Source organism: Chinchilla lanigera, unplaced genomic scaffold (assembly GCF_000276665.1).
Source record: "Chinchilla lanigera isolate Chin_1 unplaced genomic scaffold, ChiLan1.0 scaffold00007, whole genome shotgun sequence".
Classification (NCBI taxonomy): Eukaryota; Metazoa; Chordata; class Mammalia; order Rodentia; family Chinchillidae; genus Chinchilla; species Chinchilla lanigera.
The window spans coordinates 708419-725916 of record NW_004955408.1 but is presented as its reverse complement, the minus strand read 5'-3'; the positions used below and the strand labels follow the sequence as shown (position 1 = coordinate 725916).

The 17498-nt window shown below is 58.3% G+C and overlaps 1 protein-coding gene and 1 long non-coding RNA gene across 2 annotated transcripts in view; one reads left to right on the top strand and one right to left on the bottom strand.

Annotated features, from left to right (window-relative positions):
* Positions 1-6: 6 nt before the first annotated feature.
* On the top strand, positions 7-1236 carry LOC106147282. The gene is made up of 2 exons (XR_001232093.1): positions 7-181; positions 419-1236. It is a non-coding gene; the product is annotated as an uncharacterized LOC106147282 (long non-coding RNA).
* Tbc1d9b (TBC1 domain family, member 9B (with GRAM domain)) overlaps positions 930-17498 on the bottom strand; it is a gene marked incomplete at its 5' end in the record, with an annotated part of 34161 nt that continues 17592 nt past the window's right edge. The window contains 15 exon segments of the mRNA XM_013507857.1: positions 930-2244; positions 3559-3665; positions 4112-4171; positions 5985-6035; positions 6260-6331; positions 8121-8186; positions 8496-8733; positions 9458-9526; positions 10315-10413; positions 10520-10649; positions 12063-12348; positions 13603-13720; positions 14248-14462; positions 15022-15172; positions 15494-15655. Coding sequence (XP_013363311.1) covers positions 1528-2244; positions 3559-3665; positions 4112-4171; positions 5985-6035; positions 6260-6331; positions 8121-8186; positions 8496-8733; positions 9458-9526; positions 10315-10413; positions 10520-10649; positions 12063-12348; positions 13603-13720; positions 14248-14462; positions 15022-15172; positions 15494-15655 — 2541 coding nt within the window.

Here is a 17498-nt window from a genome sequence, read left to right as displayed (position 1 = left end):
CCCCTCCGCGCTCACTTCCGCACGCGTGGCTCCCGCCCTCGCGCGGCCGCGGAGTTCGGCTTTGCGGTGTTGCCCGGCACGGCGCGCGGAGGGGCCCCGGGCCGAGGCGGCCGGGGGAGAACGCAAGCCTGGCGGTCGGCCGCGGCGGTGCAGGGAGTCTGAAACAAAGACGCTCGACCGGGTCCGCGTGGGTTGTGACCGTCCCTGCCCGCCCGTCCGCGGGCTTCCCTGTAAAGTCCCGGCTCGTCAGAGACCAGCAGGAACTACCCCTCCTGCCCTGTTTCTGACGGGGCCCCTCGCCCTGCCCTGCCGGCCCAGTCCCTCCCTCGGCCATCCTCGTCAGCGAGTCCCTCCAGGCCCTGACGCTTCCGCTTCGTAATTTTCTGTCCACTGACCCGCCTGCTTTTTTTTTTTTCAGTACTTGGGATGGAGACCAGCCCTGTTCTGTGTTTCGAGACACAGTCTCAAGGTTTCCAGCCGGCTTCAACCCGGCTCCTGCTTGCTTCCCGCGTGACTGCGTCCTGCCTGCTGTGGGGACCCAGGATACGCTGGGCGCAGCCCTCGCCTGCGGAGCAGCCAGGGGTTGGGAGCCGCTGAGGCTGGAAAGTGACTACACGTGCAGCACGAAGCCAGCCCGAGAATACGCGAGCTCCCTGAAGCGCGTGAACAAGCGCTGTACCGTGCTAACCGGCTGCTGGGCAGCGAGGCAGAAACTAACCCAGCTCTCGAGGGTATAAATAGGCCTCCCTCCTGTTGCAGTCAGTCCTCCTGCTCATCAGGCAAGAGGTAACGCCGCCTGACCCCGGCTACCGTCGCTTTATTTTGTAAATCCTCTTGCTGTTTCCTGCCGGGGACCGCCGAGAGACCGCCGAGTCCCACAGCCAGGCGGCCTCAGCTTTGGGCAAGGACCACAGCAAGGCACTGCAATGTGGTTTTTATTTCTCCAGGGATTTATTAAGGCACTGAGTAGTGCGATATTTAGTCAACTGAAATGAACACAAGGAGACAGACCAGGACCTGAGCGTTGCACTTTGAGAGTTAATGGTGAGGAGGAGCCAAAGCACGTGTACGGTAGCGGCAGTGTGCGCACCCAGCCGCGGCAGAGGCGTCTTCTGTCCGCTTCTCAGTGAGGCTCAGGCTCAGGGGCTCCCGTGAACACCTGAAGTTCCACTCTTTGGAGCCCAACAAGCACAAGCCCCGGCCTGGTGCCAAGTGGGAGCAGCGGTACCTGGGCCACACAGCTATATGGAGATTGTCCACGGCCTCTGCACAGCGTGGGGTACAGAGTGAGGCAAGCGGGCGGCAGACGGGAGCCTCTCGGGCGGTGCCTGGGCTCAGGGTGAGGCCCCACTGTACGGAGGGGAAGACAGCATGGCCACCTCTTCCTGGGCCCTGAGCTGTAGGCAAAGGGAACCCTTCTGAGGTGACTGGGTCTGCACTGCCCTCTTTGTGTTGCCAGCTCTGCCCAGAAAAGATGGGAGAGTGTGTGTTCAAGAAGAGGGAGCAGGCAGAGGGACAGGCAAGGCCTCAGCTGGAGCCCGAAACCTCCGGCTGCTCCTGGTCACTGGCAGTGCTGAACTGCCTCTCCACCTTCTTTTGCTCCTTGATCTTGGCACCAATATCTACCTTCTTCTCGAAGAAGTTTACAAGCACAGACTCTGTCAGGATGGAGGCCAGGATCTGCTCGAAGGAGATGCACCAGTCTGTGTCCACAGTGCCCCCAGTACGTGAGGAGGCCGTGAGGCTGCGGGCCTCCCCACCCACGAGTACTGTGTCATCTGTGAGGTCCTCACACTGCAGAGAGCCCGTGCTGACCACCGAGTAGGAGGACACGGACACGTCATCTTTGGTTTCATCATCAGACAGGAGCTGGCAGGGCGAGCCCTGGCCCTCACCACTGCCCGCCTCCGCCACTGCCTGGCCTTCCTGGGTTGCTTTCCCCGTGTGTGTGTCCCCGCCAGCTTTGGCCTGTGCGTCCCCTGCAGCGGGGGGCTGATGCGCCCATGTTGGGTCCTGCTGGGGTTCAGGTGTAGGTGGCTCGTCCTCCTCAGTGGCACCGCTGTGATCCCCGGAGTGGGCCCCATCCCTGGGCTTCCCGACTGCTCGGGCTGAAAACTTCTTCCCCACCTCGCCAATGCGCAGCAGGAGGCTGGCCACCGTGGCAATGGCATGGTATAGGTCCTGCTCCAGGGCATCTTCACTGAACATGTTGTAAAGAGTCTTGCACAGCTCAATGAACTGCTCCTTCACGAGAAAAGCAGAGCAAGAACAGGAATGGCAATGGATGGGTCATCAGGCTCCCGGCTAGCTGTACTGAAGACATAGGCTGCTCTGACCCAATGCTAGGATGTTGTCTCCCCAAACCTGTGCTTTACCACTGCTGTTTCACAGGTTCGTCACAGGTTAGAAGGACGAGGCTCAGAGAGGGAAAGTGACTTGACCAATCCCACACAGCTCTTACAAAGGGTCTTACTGTATAGTCCATGCCAGTCTTGAACTCACTGTGTAGCCCAGGATGGCCTCAAACTTGCAATGAACATCCTGCCTCAGCCTCCTGAGTGCTAGCATTATAGGCATGTTGTTTAAAAAGCCTTTCTTGGGTTAGGGATGTGGCTCAGTGGTAGAGTTCTTGCCTTGCATGCACAAGGCCCTGGGTTCAATCCCCAGCACCAAAAAAAAAAAAAAAAAAACCACCCTTTCTTGCTAGCCATGGTGGTATACACTTATAATTTCAACAGTTGGGAGGCCAAGGCAAGATGATTCCAAGGTCAAGGTTAGACAATACAGCGAGCCACTATCTCAAGGTAAAATAAGGGATATGGGTGCAGCTCAGTGTAGATCACTTGCCAACCATGCACAAAGCCCTAGGTGCCATCCCCAGATTAAAGCTGAGGCAGAGACACCTATTTTTCTTTTGTTTTTGGAGACAGAGTCTTGTTATGCAGTTTAGGCTGGCCTTAAACTCATGGTGCTTCTCTTACCTCAGCTTCCCCAATGCTGGGTGACAGGTGCCTGCCTGGACTTAGTGCTATCAGCATTTTATTTTTGTGGTGCTGGGGATGGAGCCCTGGGGCTCATGGATGCTAGGCCAGTGCTCTGCCATGGAGCTACACCCAGCCCCGTTAGGACCTTCTAAGCCCAGCCTTTCACTTGCCCCATCCTTCAGTGAGGCTGTGGGGTGATGACAAATGGCATGTTACTGTGGGTCTGCTGAGGACACCAGGGGTGGTGGTGGTGGTGGTGGTGGTGGTGGTGGTGGTCCTGGCCTGAGTGTGGGAAGCTGTGTTCTGTGAGGCTTACGGCGAGGTGGAGCACGGGTTGTGCTCCTGGAGACTGACTTCCTGGGGCTTCTCCAGTACTGACTCAGCCTCCACAAGGCGTCAGCACAGAAAGGCCTCCTGGGCTGGAGTGACCAGCCTCGCCTTCTAGAATCATCACCATGTGCACACGGGGAAGAGAACTCCCACCCTGAGGAGACTGCTGCAGTGTGGGGCACCAGGCCCCAGCCTTGGCTAGAATTCTCTGGAAACGTCCATTGCAGGCGATGACTGAGCCTACCTGGTTCATCTTGGGCAGATCCTTAATTGTCTCCTCCTGAACCTCCTTCTCCTTGGCCCACATGCGAAGGTAGTGTCGGTAGTCTGGAGGGCTGGTCCCCTTCTCCTCTGTGAGTTGGGGGAAAAGAGATTAACTGCTGTCTGTCTGCTGAGAACAGGAGGGCTAAGGGTGGCGGCAGGGAGAAGTGGGGTTGGTGTCACACAGTGAGCTAGGTCCTATTACAGAATACACCAGCATATGGCGATTCGTGACACAGGGCAACTTGGGCCCTGGGTCTCCCCCAACCAGCTGTAGTGGTGGCTCTAGGTTGGCGGGTTAAGACCCCAACCTGCCACTTCCCTAAGGTGGTGGCTGGTGAGAGTCAGGCAGCAGGAAGGGTGTGCTGCTGGGCACCTGGAGGTGGGTGGACAGGTCTGGGGCACCTGGTGTGCCTGGAGAGCCCTCAGTCCTTCCGTCCGACACATTTGTGATCTCCCCAAGCTGAGCGCCTGGGGGCGATGGGGCACACATGGGCTCCCCCTCAGCTCTGGGACTAGTGGAGAATGGTCTGTACCTTTTTTTCCCCGAACATCCTCATTTCCACTTCCTTCTTGCTCTTCCTGTGGTAGTGCTTCTGGACAACCAGAAAAAGAAAACGAATATGCAGGGACTTCTAACCCTTAAACCACTTGCGAGGCCTGGTCTGTGATTCTGCGGGAACAGCCCAGACCAGCCATGCCCGCCTCTCTGCCCAGCCCTGCCATAGCACGACAGGGGGGCCTGCTTGTTTCTCTGCCTGGCTACCCTGGCTACAGGCTTATCAAGCCACCGGCTGGCCGCAGCTCTGCGGCAGCGTGGATGCATCACATACTTGGGGCCCTGGGTCTGATGAAAGGCCAGTGAATACTCACTTCTGTTTTTCAAAAGACTACAAGCCTCAGCATACTTTTTTTTTTTTTAAGCAAATGATATGCACCAGGGGCAGCAAGTCAGAATTGTTCTGCTATAGAGCTTCTGCTGAAAATGAGCCACACTTAGGGGAAGGAGGAGGCAGGGATCTGATCATTCTCCCTGTGACGGCCACACTGGTCATGAGGATGACGTGTACAGAACCATACACTCAGCACGGCACTGTGTGCAGTGCCACGTCCACTGGAGCTGGCACACTGCTTCCTGCGAGTGAGCATGAACAGCTGACGGCTCGGGCAGTGACCACAGAGGACCTGGGCCGGTGTGGCAGGGTCCCTGCTTCACGGCCCCACACTGGGCATAGAGGGGGCTCCTCTTGGGCTCAGGCGTCTCTGTGAGAAATGGAGACCCTGCTGCCTAGGGCTGCGGCAGGCCTGAGGTCACTGCTGCCCTGCCCACCCAGCATATGCAGGATAATCTCAGAGCACCTGTGATTTGCCCTGGCTCCAGCAGAAGGAAGGTGCCTGAAGCTCTTTAGTTTGTGCTACTAGAAGTCAAGATCATGTTCCAGTTTAAGCAGGGGCTTGACACTGTCAGCAGGGTTCCAACAGATATTCTGACCGTCTCCTTCCACCCTCTGTATATTTGTGTGTGTGATACTGGGGATTGAAACCTGGACCTTTGCTCAGCCCTTTTTGAGACAAGGTCTCACTAAGTTGCTAAATTGTCCAGGCTGGACTTCAACTTGGGTCCTCAGCCATTTTTTTTGGACATGAGTCTGATAGTACAGGCTGGCCTTAAAATGTAACTTTCCTGCCTCAGCCTCCCTAGTATGGGATTATAGGCATATGCATATAGGTGTATGATATGTTTTCATTTTCCTTTTTGGGTCAGTTCCTTGGTGTGTATTGCTGTCCATGTGAAGCTACAGGGCAGTGCTATGGTCAGAGTTTTGCTTTGTTTTGTGGTGCCGGGGATTGAACTTGAAGCCTGTGCCTGCCAGGCGAGTGCTGTACTGCTGAGCTGTACTCTCAGGCCCTATGCCTGGCTTTACAAGGGTCCCACACATGACCAGCTTGACTGCCAAACCCCAGGGCCTAAAAGCCTCCCTTGCTCTGCATTGGAGGCTCCCACAGGCTTGAAATGTAGCACAAGGGTAAGTTTCAACAGGCACTCAACATACATTTCTCTGTAATGAAAACTAAGGTGGAACGTAGACATTTTCTGAGGAGAGTATCAGCTTCCACTCGCCTGCTGTCTTTCACATGGCTGCAGTGACAGCATGTGGTGTGTCTTTGCTAAGGGCACACACTCTGCCTATGGCCGCAGGACTGAAACCCTGTGTGCTGTGTGTCTGCATTTGCTGGCCAGCCCATGAAAGGCCTAGAGGCATCCCCTTTCCTGGGTCGTGGGTCTTTCCCAGCACCCATCCCACAGGACGAAGTCCTGGAAGGGTGCTGGAGCAAAGTGCCCCAGCATCAGGTGTCAGAAGATGAAGCCCAGAGGCCAAGGGGATGCCCTGACCTCCAGGGACTGACCTTGAGCTTCCCAGGGCAGGAAAAGATCCAGATCTGAAGTCAGAGGAGATGCTGGAGGCAGCAGAGGAGGCATGGAGGGCAGAGGGAGGAGGAGCCAAGTCCAGGGAGACAGATGCGAGAGAAACAGGCGTTGAGGGCACTGCAGCCGATGGGCCCCAGAGCAGCCCAGTGTGGCGTGGCCTGCACACGACCGAGCTGCCAGCCACATGGCCCCCAGAGGGCTGTGGTGGCCGCGGGGCCACAGTGGCGGCCTCAGCGTCCCAGCAGCGGCTCACCTTCTGAGGAGCTGTCCTCTGTGAAGTAATGGGTGGCCTCCAGGGCTGACTCCGCTTCCTCTGGGCTCAGAGCTGTATTTGGAGAGAAGGGAGTAAGGGTGGAAGACCTCATGAGCTCGCACCTCTGCAGCTCAGTGTGCTCGAACTGGGCCCCACACCCGCTGTTCCTAATGCCTGGTAAATACTTTTGTCTTTTTGAGACAGGGTCTCACTGGGTAGTTCAGGCTGGCTTTGAACTCACTATATAACCCAGGCTGGCCTTGAACTCACAGCAATCCTCTTGCCTCAGCCTCCTGAGTGCTGGAATCACAGTTGTGCGCCACCATACCTGGCCTTAAGCCTAGTACGTAGTTTTAAGGGTGATTAGCTCTAGTTCTTTTTTTTTTTTCCGGTACCCGGAACTGAACTCACGATCTTGTACTTGCCAGGCAGGCGCTATGCCGCTGAGCTAAATCCCCAGCCCCAGCTCTAGTTATTTCTTTCTTGACTTTGACACTGGGATTTTGGGGGGTGCTTGGGATTGAACCCAGGGCCTTATGCGTGCTGGCCAAGAGCTCCACCACCAAGCTCCACCCTAGCACTGGAAACACAAGACACCTGTCAAGCAGAAACTCAATCAGAGTGGCTGGGTGGCTGATGAAGCTGTGCCACCCTCTGCCCTGCTGATCTTGCTCAGCAGCTGCTTGGCTTGGAGGCATTTCTGGCACTCGCTCACTCACACATCAGCCACGGGCAAGGTGCTCGCCTTCTTCATCCTGCACCTCTCGGAGTGCTCCCCAGTAACACACAGGGCCTGCCCCGTTCTCCTGTGTTCCTAGTGACTCAGCACCCCCTGGGGTTGCAGACGTGTGTGTGTGTGTGTGTGTGTGTGTGTGTCTTTTCCTGGTGTGTGGAGGGAAACACAATGGCAGGATCAGCACAGCACATGGGGAGGTAGATGGCATAGCTGATGTCCACCACAGACCACAGGGTACGTGCTGGAGGCATGGGAGGCCAGGCTGAGATGGCTGCCAAGGTGGAAGAGCCCCATGAGGTTTCAGCCCTGGGTCCAGCCTGGGCCTCTGGGGTGCTGGTGGCAGTGCCAGCCCGGAGCGAGCTGTGCCAAGAGCCTTTTCCACTCTGGCGGTGGATCTCGGCCTTACCCCCACCCTGCAGTCAGGTGAGAGGCTCTGGGGACACAGCCAACCCCAGGGTTCCAGCAATCACTGAGGGCCAGGCCAAACAGGGCCACTCTGGGGCAGGCTGAGGACAGCACTGGGGACAGGGCAGTCCCCACCAGGGCAGTGTTCCAGGGCCTCATATTCACTGACCTGAGTTGGTTTCCTCCTGAGGAAATGGGGAGAACACCTCCTCAGAGCCCAGTGAGCGCCGGCCACACACGTGGAACCCATGACCGCAGCCCAGCCTGGCTCTCTGAGGCTTCACATTGGCTGCTATCAGCTGCCCACAAGAGCTGTTCTGCCTGAACCCCACAGGCCCCCATTAGGCTGCAGCACCACCTCCGGAAGACAGAGGACTTGGTCCCTCCTTATGGCCTTGGGGCGGGATTGGAGGGGCTGTGGTGCACCCCAGGCTGACCCTCTGGGAACTAATGCATGCCCAGGGTCTCAGTTCAATCACGCACTTCCACCCCGTCAAGTGTTTTGTGTGGAATCCTGTTCAGGCCCTGCCTGCACCAAGGGGATCCTCTTTCAAGTCCTCTCTTTGTGGCCCTGTAGGACCGCAGCGAGTCTGAGCCTCAGCCTCATGCTGACTCCCTCCTCTGCCCCTGCTGTGGGACCAGGGGCTTCAGAGATGCCTGTGCCTGACTGCATCCTGAACTCCCAGTTGAAGGCTTGGAGAGACGGCCACAGGCTCTCACCTGGGGGAAGGTGCAGCTTGTAGAGCGCCTTGAGCTTCTCCGTGAGGTCTCCATGGTACATTGCACCTGTGGGGCCAGGCATGGAGGAGGGCGCTGACAGGAGGGTTCGAGCCACACTGCAGACCCACGGCCTACGCCTCCCCTCTGGGGTTCCAGCTGGGCAGGTGAGCTCCCTCCTGGAGAGGTCCCTGCAAAGAGCCCTGCCAGGCATGCGCCACCCTCTCTGGGGCTGCAGGAGGGAGGAGCTCAGGGCCTGAGCTCCTCTCCATTGGGTGGGTGAGCTGCTCTTCTTGTCGAGGGCTAAGGCTCCAGGCTGTCCTCCGGTGTAGCAGCAGGAAAGTGTCTTGGGCTAGGCTGAGTGCCTGGTGTACTCACTCATTCCTGTCACGAACTCCTTGAAGTTGATCAGCAAGTCCTTGTTTTGGTCCAGGAGCCGAAACATGCGGCCCGCCAGCACAGGTGTGTGTGAGCCACAGGCCCAGGGCGTAAGGCTGGCAAAGAGCTCCTGGAACTGGCTGGCACCGATCCGGTACTGCTCCAGGAAGGGCAGACTGGGGTCGCGGCGGCTGGCGGCTGAGTGGCTGCCCCAGTACTGGCTTGCCATGTGCTTGGCCTGCAGGGGACATGCTGTAAGGCTGGGCCATCCACCCTCAGTTCCCTGCATTTGCAGAGCAAGGACGGACACCTCAGCGTCCCAACCCTGCACGGTGGGCAGTGAGTGCACAGAGGAGCCAGGGACACCTTGGGAACCACCCTGGGGCGGAGGGGTCAAGAGGGATCAGCAGGAAGAACAGAAGGGCAGTGTGGACTGGCTCTGCCTCCTCTTAGTGCTGCTCCCCGCCTTTGTTAGGGAGCCCCTGAGGTGTATGTAGAAACCTTTCTAGGCCAGCCTCAGGCCCTGAATCAGAGGTGGTGACCTGTTCCCAGTCTGAGTCACTCCACTCATCAACCCTGGGTCTTCTGCTAGAACTACTTGGAAAGAAATTCTTTTTGCTGGGGATGCTGACAAGATGACCCCAGAGCTCCTGGTGGCAGGTCTGCCGTTCTGCAGAAGTCACATCTGGAGGCCCTAAGAGTCAGGAAGCCTGTGGGCCTGTGGGTCAGTTGGGTCCAGCTTGCCTGGTGCTGGATCCCCACACTTCAGTCAGGTGAGCACTGGATTTCCTTTTAGACAGAGTTCTCTGTCTAACTCAAGGATTTAATCCTGCCGTGGGAGGTGCACAACTGCCTCTGAGGCTGCTGGGCAGCCCCCTTTTCTGGGCAGAAAGCAGCTGCACTGAGGTGTGCTCTGGGGATGAGAAGGGGGCACTGGTTCTGCCTTTGCTTGAGGCTGTCACCTTAAACACCATGTAAAGGTCCTCCAGCTCCTCAACTGAGAAACCAACGTCCCCCGGGATGGCTCGGACCTGCAATGAGAGAGAAGCAGGCTGTTCTGATGGATTCTCAAGTTCCTGCGGCAGTAGAAATGACACCTGCTCTGAAGGCATGCGCATGTGGATCGGGCAAGGCAGCCAAGCACAGTGGTGCCTCTGGCAGGAGGGTATGCCACACACTCACCCCATCCCACCTGCCAGTCGCTTCTCACCACCCGCTCCTTCCTGGGGCAGCACTAGGGTGTCTCTCCTGAGCTGAGGGGATGGTCATTTAGCTCCTTAACCTGGCTCCCTGCGAAGACCCCGGCCTTGGCTCTTCAGAAGGGCTTGTATGGCTTCCCATCAAGTCCCTTCGCTTCAGCTAGCCAGTCTGTCATTTCTGTGGCTTGTGACTAAAGGGCCCTCAGTGGGCTACAGAGGAGGGATGGGGATATGGAGGCAAAGACAGAAATACTGGCTTTGAGGTCCCAGCATGGGCGGCAGGGGAGCCTGACCCTCCAGGGAGTCAGCATCGTGGCACATGGGCAGCGACCATATGGCAAGGCCAGGCTGGGAGGACCCTGCCCTGAAGATGCCAAGCCTCCAGGATGTGGGTGAGGGAAACGCCTCCCACTGAGGACAGGGCGGGACGCCCTGAATGGGAGCTCCTGCAACGCTCGCTGTGCATCTCCACGGCTGGTTCCAGCCTGCAGAGCTTCACTGCCACAACACCGGTGCCCAGCAGCACAAGGGACAGTGTGCAAGTGGGGCTGTGCACCTGGCCTGGGAAATGTCTCCACCAGCCTCCCGCCGAGGCAGGCAGCCTCCTGCCAGCCACCTACCACGCTTCTCTTGGCTGTGTCCTCCAAGGACTGAATCACTTTCAGCCTCTGCTTAAACCGCATCTGTTCGATGTCTTCGGCCCTCAGGCAGCTGAACTTCTACAAGCAGAGGTGAATCAGTGAGACCAAGTCCGACTGGCCACAGGCAGAAGCCCGCCCCTCCCTACCACAGGGCCTGGCCAAGCTGGTGCCACTGGGTGCTGACCTCATAGGACACCTTCAGGAGGTCAAAGATGTCCACCTCTACAGGAGGGTCATCTCCGCTGGTTAGCAGGGCATGGAGGTGTGGAATAGGGAGAGAGATACTCTGCTTATTGACCACGTTATCCAGGTATCTGTGAAGGTTAAAGGACAGAGTTCAGGTCACCCACTGGCCACGGTGACGTCTCCCTCTCCTCTCAGTGATGCGTATGCCAACGCCTAGGTAAGGCGCCTGCTGAGGACCAGGAGCCCAGCACGGCCCAGAGGTCCCGAGCGCTAACTCTGAGGCTAACCTCAGGGGGTCTTGTGGGCAGGAACCTTTTATGTGCCCATGCCCTACTAGCTGAAGGATGACTAGATGTGGGGACTCCCTGCCCTGGCCAGCAAGACTCAAGACTGATGGACCGACTGCCAGGAGGGAGCTCGGGAATGGGCAATGGCAATGTCTGGAGTAGCCTGGGGAATGGGGCTTCTCCAAGAACAGTCTTGGGGACAGGGCTTCACATCCTCCTTGGCTCTCTAGGCTGAGCCTGCCCCTCTGGTGGGAGAGTGCAGCTGGCCCCTGGCCCTATCCTGCCAGCTCCTGGCTCCTCAGAGGCAGGCGTGAAAACTAAGGTCCGGTGGTAGCCTGGAGCTATCTCCGCTCACAGCAGGGAGGAAGGCACCCTGACAGGCCTGCCAGTACAGCTGGTGCCTGGGCTGCTGGCTCAGCAGGAAGGAGCTGTGTCCCAGGATGCCCACGGTGGCCGCCCTGGGCTGGGCAAGCATACCAGGTGCGGCCAGCAGGCCTGGGAACTCTAGGCATGGCCAGTGAGCCCAGAAGCAAGCGAGACACAGCAGGCTTGAAGGCCAGGCCGAGGGACTAGCGACGTCTTCGTACAGGGAACCAACTGTGACACGGGGCATTCCCCACAAGCCAGGGGAGGTACAGGGTCAGATGTGGTTGAAAGAGTCCTTGTGAAGCAGGTGAGGGACAGGGGCTGAGAAGTGGGTATGGGTCAGGGGCTGAGTTGCTGTAGGGACTGGCCAGGTCCCAGAGGCTAAAGGTGGTAGCACATGGGGCTGAGGGCACCAGGAGGGCGCCCTGCTGCACAATGGCCATGCAGCTGCTCTGTGGAGTGGGCACAGGTGGGCCACTCTACCCAAGCAGGGAAAGCAGCAGTGTGGAAAGCTTAGCACAACAAGGACAGCACTGTGCAACTCAGAGGGACCTTTCATGGACTCTGGACAGGCACCTCTTGGCCACTGGGAGGTGTCATCAGGATCACTGGGTCTCCCCCTAGAAATCCCCTGACCACATGCCTCTGGCCACCAGGCCCGGTTCAGACCCACCACCCTGTCCGATTTCCATCCCGGTAGGGATCACCTGCCAAGCACTGTTTGGGTCTCACTAGAGAAGAAAATCTGTTGGAGGAGCCTGCTGGGCCCAGGGGTGGCCTGGCACTGGTGTGCACAGTCACTGCATGCTGACTGATGTGCCCTGGGCTGGCAAGGGGTGGACTTTCGCTGCCCGCTTTCGGAAAGTGGGAGGCAGCCAGTGCGTTCACCTGCCCAGCACGGTCATGGCCTCGCCCTCATCGCTGCAGTCCAGCAGCTGCTCCATGTTGGCGTCCAGGACAGCCAAGGCCACCTGCAAGATCACCTTGATACCCTCGTAGAAGAAGCAGTCAACGATGACCACGGCACTTTCAAAGGGCATAACGCTGAGAAAGAGGGTCAGGAACCAGGACAGCGAGATGCTGGAGATGACTCCCAGGTCCTGCATCTTCTCCGAGAGCCGGGGAAGGAAATCCCTTGTGAGCTCTTCGAAGATGCCTTGGTCCACCAGGGCTCCTGCAGGAGAGGCGGAAGACCGAAGGTAAGCCCGTGCCCAGGGCTTCAAGCAGCCTGGTGAAGAACTCAGGGCCTGGAGCACAGGAGGCCCCTGGTCCCCGTTCTCCCTGGCCCTGCCAGCTCCACACACATCGAGGGCTGTGAGCAATCAGGAAGATCCCAGCAGTGCACCCTGCAGCTCTGTACTTGCGAGCAGACCCCTCACTCTACCAGCCCTCCCTTGGCGTCACAGGGGACTGGTCTCAGGACCCCAGAAGCAAACCCACAGGCCTAAGTCCCTGAGGTAAGATGGCCAAGTGTCGGTACAGACCCTGTGACACCCTCCCATAGGTACCTTAGATCACCTCTAGATGACTCAGGGTAGCACCACATGAGTGCTATGTTAACCGTCATTTTATCATGTAGTGTGCAGGGAGTCACAACTCCCTGGGAAGAGTCTGTCCACTCAGGACAGATGTGAGATTCCCCCAAGTGTCTCTGATCCGGGGCTGCCGATGCCAGGGATCCCAAGGGCTGACTGCACTCGGATCTCCTTTCGAGGAAGCAAGAATTTTTTCCCTAACAGCACCAGAATTGAAGGGTGGCCTTGGTGCCTTCTGTCCTACTGCTTGTGAACAGATGCAGATCGAAAGGACCTCAGGAGACTCCAAGACCAGCGTGGAGAACAGCAGACGCCAAGCACTGGCTTACATGGACGCACAGTGGGAGACACTGGAGAGTCTGCTCCCATCTGGTGAACTGACCTCACTGGATGGGAGTTCATAGTAGCTGCGGTTGGGCAACAGGTACACGGAGTAAACTATATTCTTTAGTTTTGGGATGTTTAAAATTTTGCATATAAAACCAACGAGGAAAGATGAGATGGATAATTTAGTCTCCAGGTGGACTTTCCAAAACCAGTAAAGTGTAAAATCCTTTAATTCTCACTTCAGCAATACCAGGGAAACCACAGTCTCTGGGGCCTGGGCTGTGGATGCAGATGGGGGTGGGTACCTGTGTTTGGTGGCCCACTTTCCAGCTGTGTGACCTTTTCTTTATCTTTTTGAGACAGGGTCCAGGCTGACTTTGAACTGACCATGTAGCCCAGGCTGGCCTCAGACTCAGTGATCTTCCTGCCTCAGCCTACCAAGTGCTGGGATGACAGGCGTACATACCACACTGGCTGTGCAACCCAGAGCAGCTCATGGGTGGGAAGTGCCACACCACGTGGAGCCTCTGGGCAGAGGCTCAGCCCAGGGCCCCCGGCACACTCACCCACCACCCTGGTGTTGTAGTAGTCGGGAAGCATGCGCTCGCAGAGGGCCACCAGGAGCCAGAAGGCCTCCTCCTCACTGCCATAGAGCAGGAGCACGGACGTCACAATGTTCATCGCCTGCCAGGCACAGACAGCAAGGCAAGGCTCGCACCACGGCCACCGAGTAAAGCTGCCTCCCCCCATGCTGGTCTCTCCCTTTCTCTTGCAGGAAACGATTTGATAGAGACAGCCAGCTCCTTCAGAGTGGATCAGGAGGCACTCAAAAATGGGCAGCGGATACCAGCACACGGCACTTCCACAGAGGGGTGTCTGCTTGTGGTGACTCAGGGCCATACTGACATTGTGGGCTGTGTGGCTGGGGCCCCTAGGGGCTGGTGGTCAGGGCTGCCCAATGGTGAATGCACTTTACCCTCTGAACTGCATATTTAGTCACTGTCAAAATGGTAAATCACACACACACACACACACACACACACACAATCCAACGCTTCCAAGACTCCGACCAGAAGCATGTAGAAGACAAGACAATGTATGGCGTGGGAGGGGGTGAATGACCTCATATTTAAGTTTTGGTTTTCTATTGTCAGCTCCTTCCTGGGGTGGGGGGTGGGTCCCAGGTATGTGGCCCCAGTGAGCCGTGCTACCTGGCAGTAGCCAATGGTGGGGTTCCGGAAGGCATAGGCCGTCAGCACCCGCCGCAGTGCGGCGATCCCCAGCTCATTCTGGAAGGCAGGGTGCTCGGGCATGGAGCGGTGGAGGTCTCGCTCGATCTCCTCTGTGGCCATGCTGTACTTCCCTGTGGACTTCTCTACCAGCTCGGCATAGTAGCCAGGGTGAGTCACCATCTCATTCCAGGCCCCTGGGGAGACACAGGTGGCAGCTGTTGCTCTCTTTGTCCTCTGGTTCTTGGCAAGCACAGGGCAGACTGGAGACAGGAATGCTCCCTGAGAGGACAGCTCTGGGGTCAACTAACAGGTGTGAGCGAAGCTTCCCTGGTAACTGCTTATCACAGCCCACTGCCCCAGAACCTGATCAGCCAGAGTGCCCTTCTGCAGAAATGCTCCCAGGGCCATGGGTGTGCATGGTGTTGGAGCCTGTCCCGAGGAAAGGTGGATCCGGGTGCCTCCCACTGAGGCACAGGAGTGCCACCCACCGGCCTCAGGTCCTCTGCAGACAATTGAGACCTTCTTTCTCCTGCCCTTCATTTTGTTTTACGTTGAGACAGTGTCTCACCATGTAGCTCAAGGACAAATGCCACCTCAGCCTGGGTGCGGGGATGACAGGCAGGCAGCACTTTTCCTGGGTGGTTGGGGGTGAGAGGTCACAGACCTTTGAGCGTGTGGAGCGCTCTCTCCCGCCCCAGCCTACTCGGGGTGGAGGGCTGGGGAGTGAGGGAGGGGTGTCCAGGCCTGACCCACCCGAGAACAGCAGCCAGAGCTCTCCTCGCAGACTCTCAGGGATGCCCTTCAGGACCAGCTGCCTCGTCTGGGCCGTACGGTACATGCACATGCCACGCCCATACTCAAAGAAGTGGATGTCCCATGCCTCCTCTTTCGCCTTCTCCTTGGCCTGAGGGAAAAGAACCAGGGCCTTGGGGCTGAAAGCCTGCAGGTGAGGTCTGCAAAACATCGTCAGCAGGTACAGGCTTCACATCAATGCAGGAGAGGGGCAGCAGGGCCCTACCATCCGCAAGCCCCTCGGAGCCTGGAGCCCATGACGAACAGCACCCATGCACTGGTCAGGCAGTTGCCTGTCCCAGAGATAGCCTAGGCCACCCTGAACCATCAGGGTGGGCCCAGGAAGGCAGTACCCACTGCGGGCCACGAAGGCACCAACCCAGAGGCTGACTGCAGCTTTCCTCCTGGCAGAGCGCTGGTGTCTGGGCCTTACCCCCTTAGGTCCTAGGTCCTCCATGGGCGAATGTCTCTGGAAGACCTTGAGCAGGCCTTGGGATGCGGTGGGCACCTCTAGGGCATTGAAACTCAGGCGGCCACAGAGGGGTGATGACGGGCTGGTGGGTGCTTGGGGCAGCTCCTGAGAAGCTGGGAGGGACTAGAAAATAAAACGGAAGGGGAACATCCATTAGCTGAGCTCCGTGGGGCCTGTGGTATGCACATCCATGTAGAGTTAGACAAAGTCCCCACGGAAGGACTGGGGTTTGTGGGGCATGGAGGCCTTGGAAGTGGCCCTGCTGCATGTGACCTATATCTGTCCTCCCTAGAGCCAAAGCTGTCCCCAGGGCCTGTCATGGGCACACGGGCTGCTGCTGGCACCCACCCCAAGCTCACTGCCAGCTGACTGTGCTTGGGCACTGTGCAATGGAAGCATGGGCCCCGCTACGGCACGAGGGGCAGCACAGGGCTCAGACCTGGCCCATCCACGCCCAGCCACAGATACTGGTTTGGGAGTGGGCGCTGAGTCTCAGGAGGTGAGGCTGCCAAGACAACCCACACCAGGACCTGCCGCCACAGGGAAGACAGCAGGGCACAGCGTAACACGGGCAACACTCCCAAGCCCGCCCTTCTCAGGCTCCTGACTGGTGCCATCCCGCCTGTGCTCACCCACCACCAGCTGTCTGAGGAGGAAGACGGCCTCTCTGGCTTCTCGCCCTGAGGCTCAACACCCTCAGCACTCTTCAGACTCATCAGAAGGGGTGTCTGGACCCTTCCCAGCTGGCCACTGCCTCTGAAACTCTTGTGGGTTTCTGTGCCTCTCTGCCCCACGCCTGGGGCACCCACGGCCCTTCACTCTAGACACTGGACTCCCGTCAGGGTGCCCAAAGTGACACGGTGGAGCCCTGCTGTGCTTGGTATCTCTGCTGTGCGACACTTTCCCCTAAGGGTCTGGTCAGGAATGGGGAGCCTGTTAAGAGGAGGGGGGCCCCTGCCCCACCCGTTTTGCCCTGCACCCCAGCAGGGCTATAGGACCCTACCTAGTCTGGGGTTTGCATGCAGCCCCTGGGGGAGGGGCTCTGGGAAGGCACCAAGTGGGCAACATGCTGCTGGCATGAGTTGACAAAGGGCTGATGCCTTCCTCTGGACCTTGGAACCTTGCCTCTGGCTCTTGTTCTGCCAACAGGGCTGTGGAGCAAGGTGTTGCCCACCACACAAGAGACGGGATGTGTGTTTGTATCTGTGTGTGCGCGCGCGCATGCGTGTGTCTCTGGAGCATCCGGGGCCTGGAAGGCACAGTGTGGTGACACCTGCCAACCCTTCCTCTGCTTGCACTGCTGGCCTGGGGCCCCTGACCTCCGGGGAGCCCAGTACTCTGGGAGTGACCGCATGGGGAGCCCATGTGATCAGGTGGCCAAAGCTGGAGCTGTGTGTCCATCCCAAGTGCCACCAGGAGGACGTCCCTGCTCTCAAGTGAGCACAGCTCCTTGGCTCCAGGGACCTGCTTCCCACTCTGCCGAGGCGGGTGGCTCCCCGTGCTCCACCTTGGGGCCTGGGCCTGAGCTCACAGGTCTGATGATGCTGGGACAACGATCTGGGCTCAGTGGCGTCACCCAGCTGCCGCCAAGGAAAAGTAGCAGTGCCTCCGTAGGGAATGCTGTGGAGACCCAGGGAGGGCACGGGCCGCGGCCAGCAGCCTGCCACATGGAGGACAAAGGAAGACACTGTCCCGGTAGAAAGCAGAGTCCAGGAAGGAGCCCGCTGGACAGCAGGCTGACCAGGTAACCCCTCCGGTGCATCCAGCCAGCGAGGGTCTCTGCCCTCTGCTCTCCTCTCAGGTCTCATCTGTGGCTACAGGACAGGGGCAGAGATCGGGGGACAGCTACCTAAAAACTCTGCTTTCTGCTGTTCTCACAAAGAACCTCGCTGTGACTGTGGTCTCGCAGGTGCACACGTGGCAGAACTTAGCAAACCGCTCTTCACATTGTACAGGTGTTACAGCA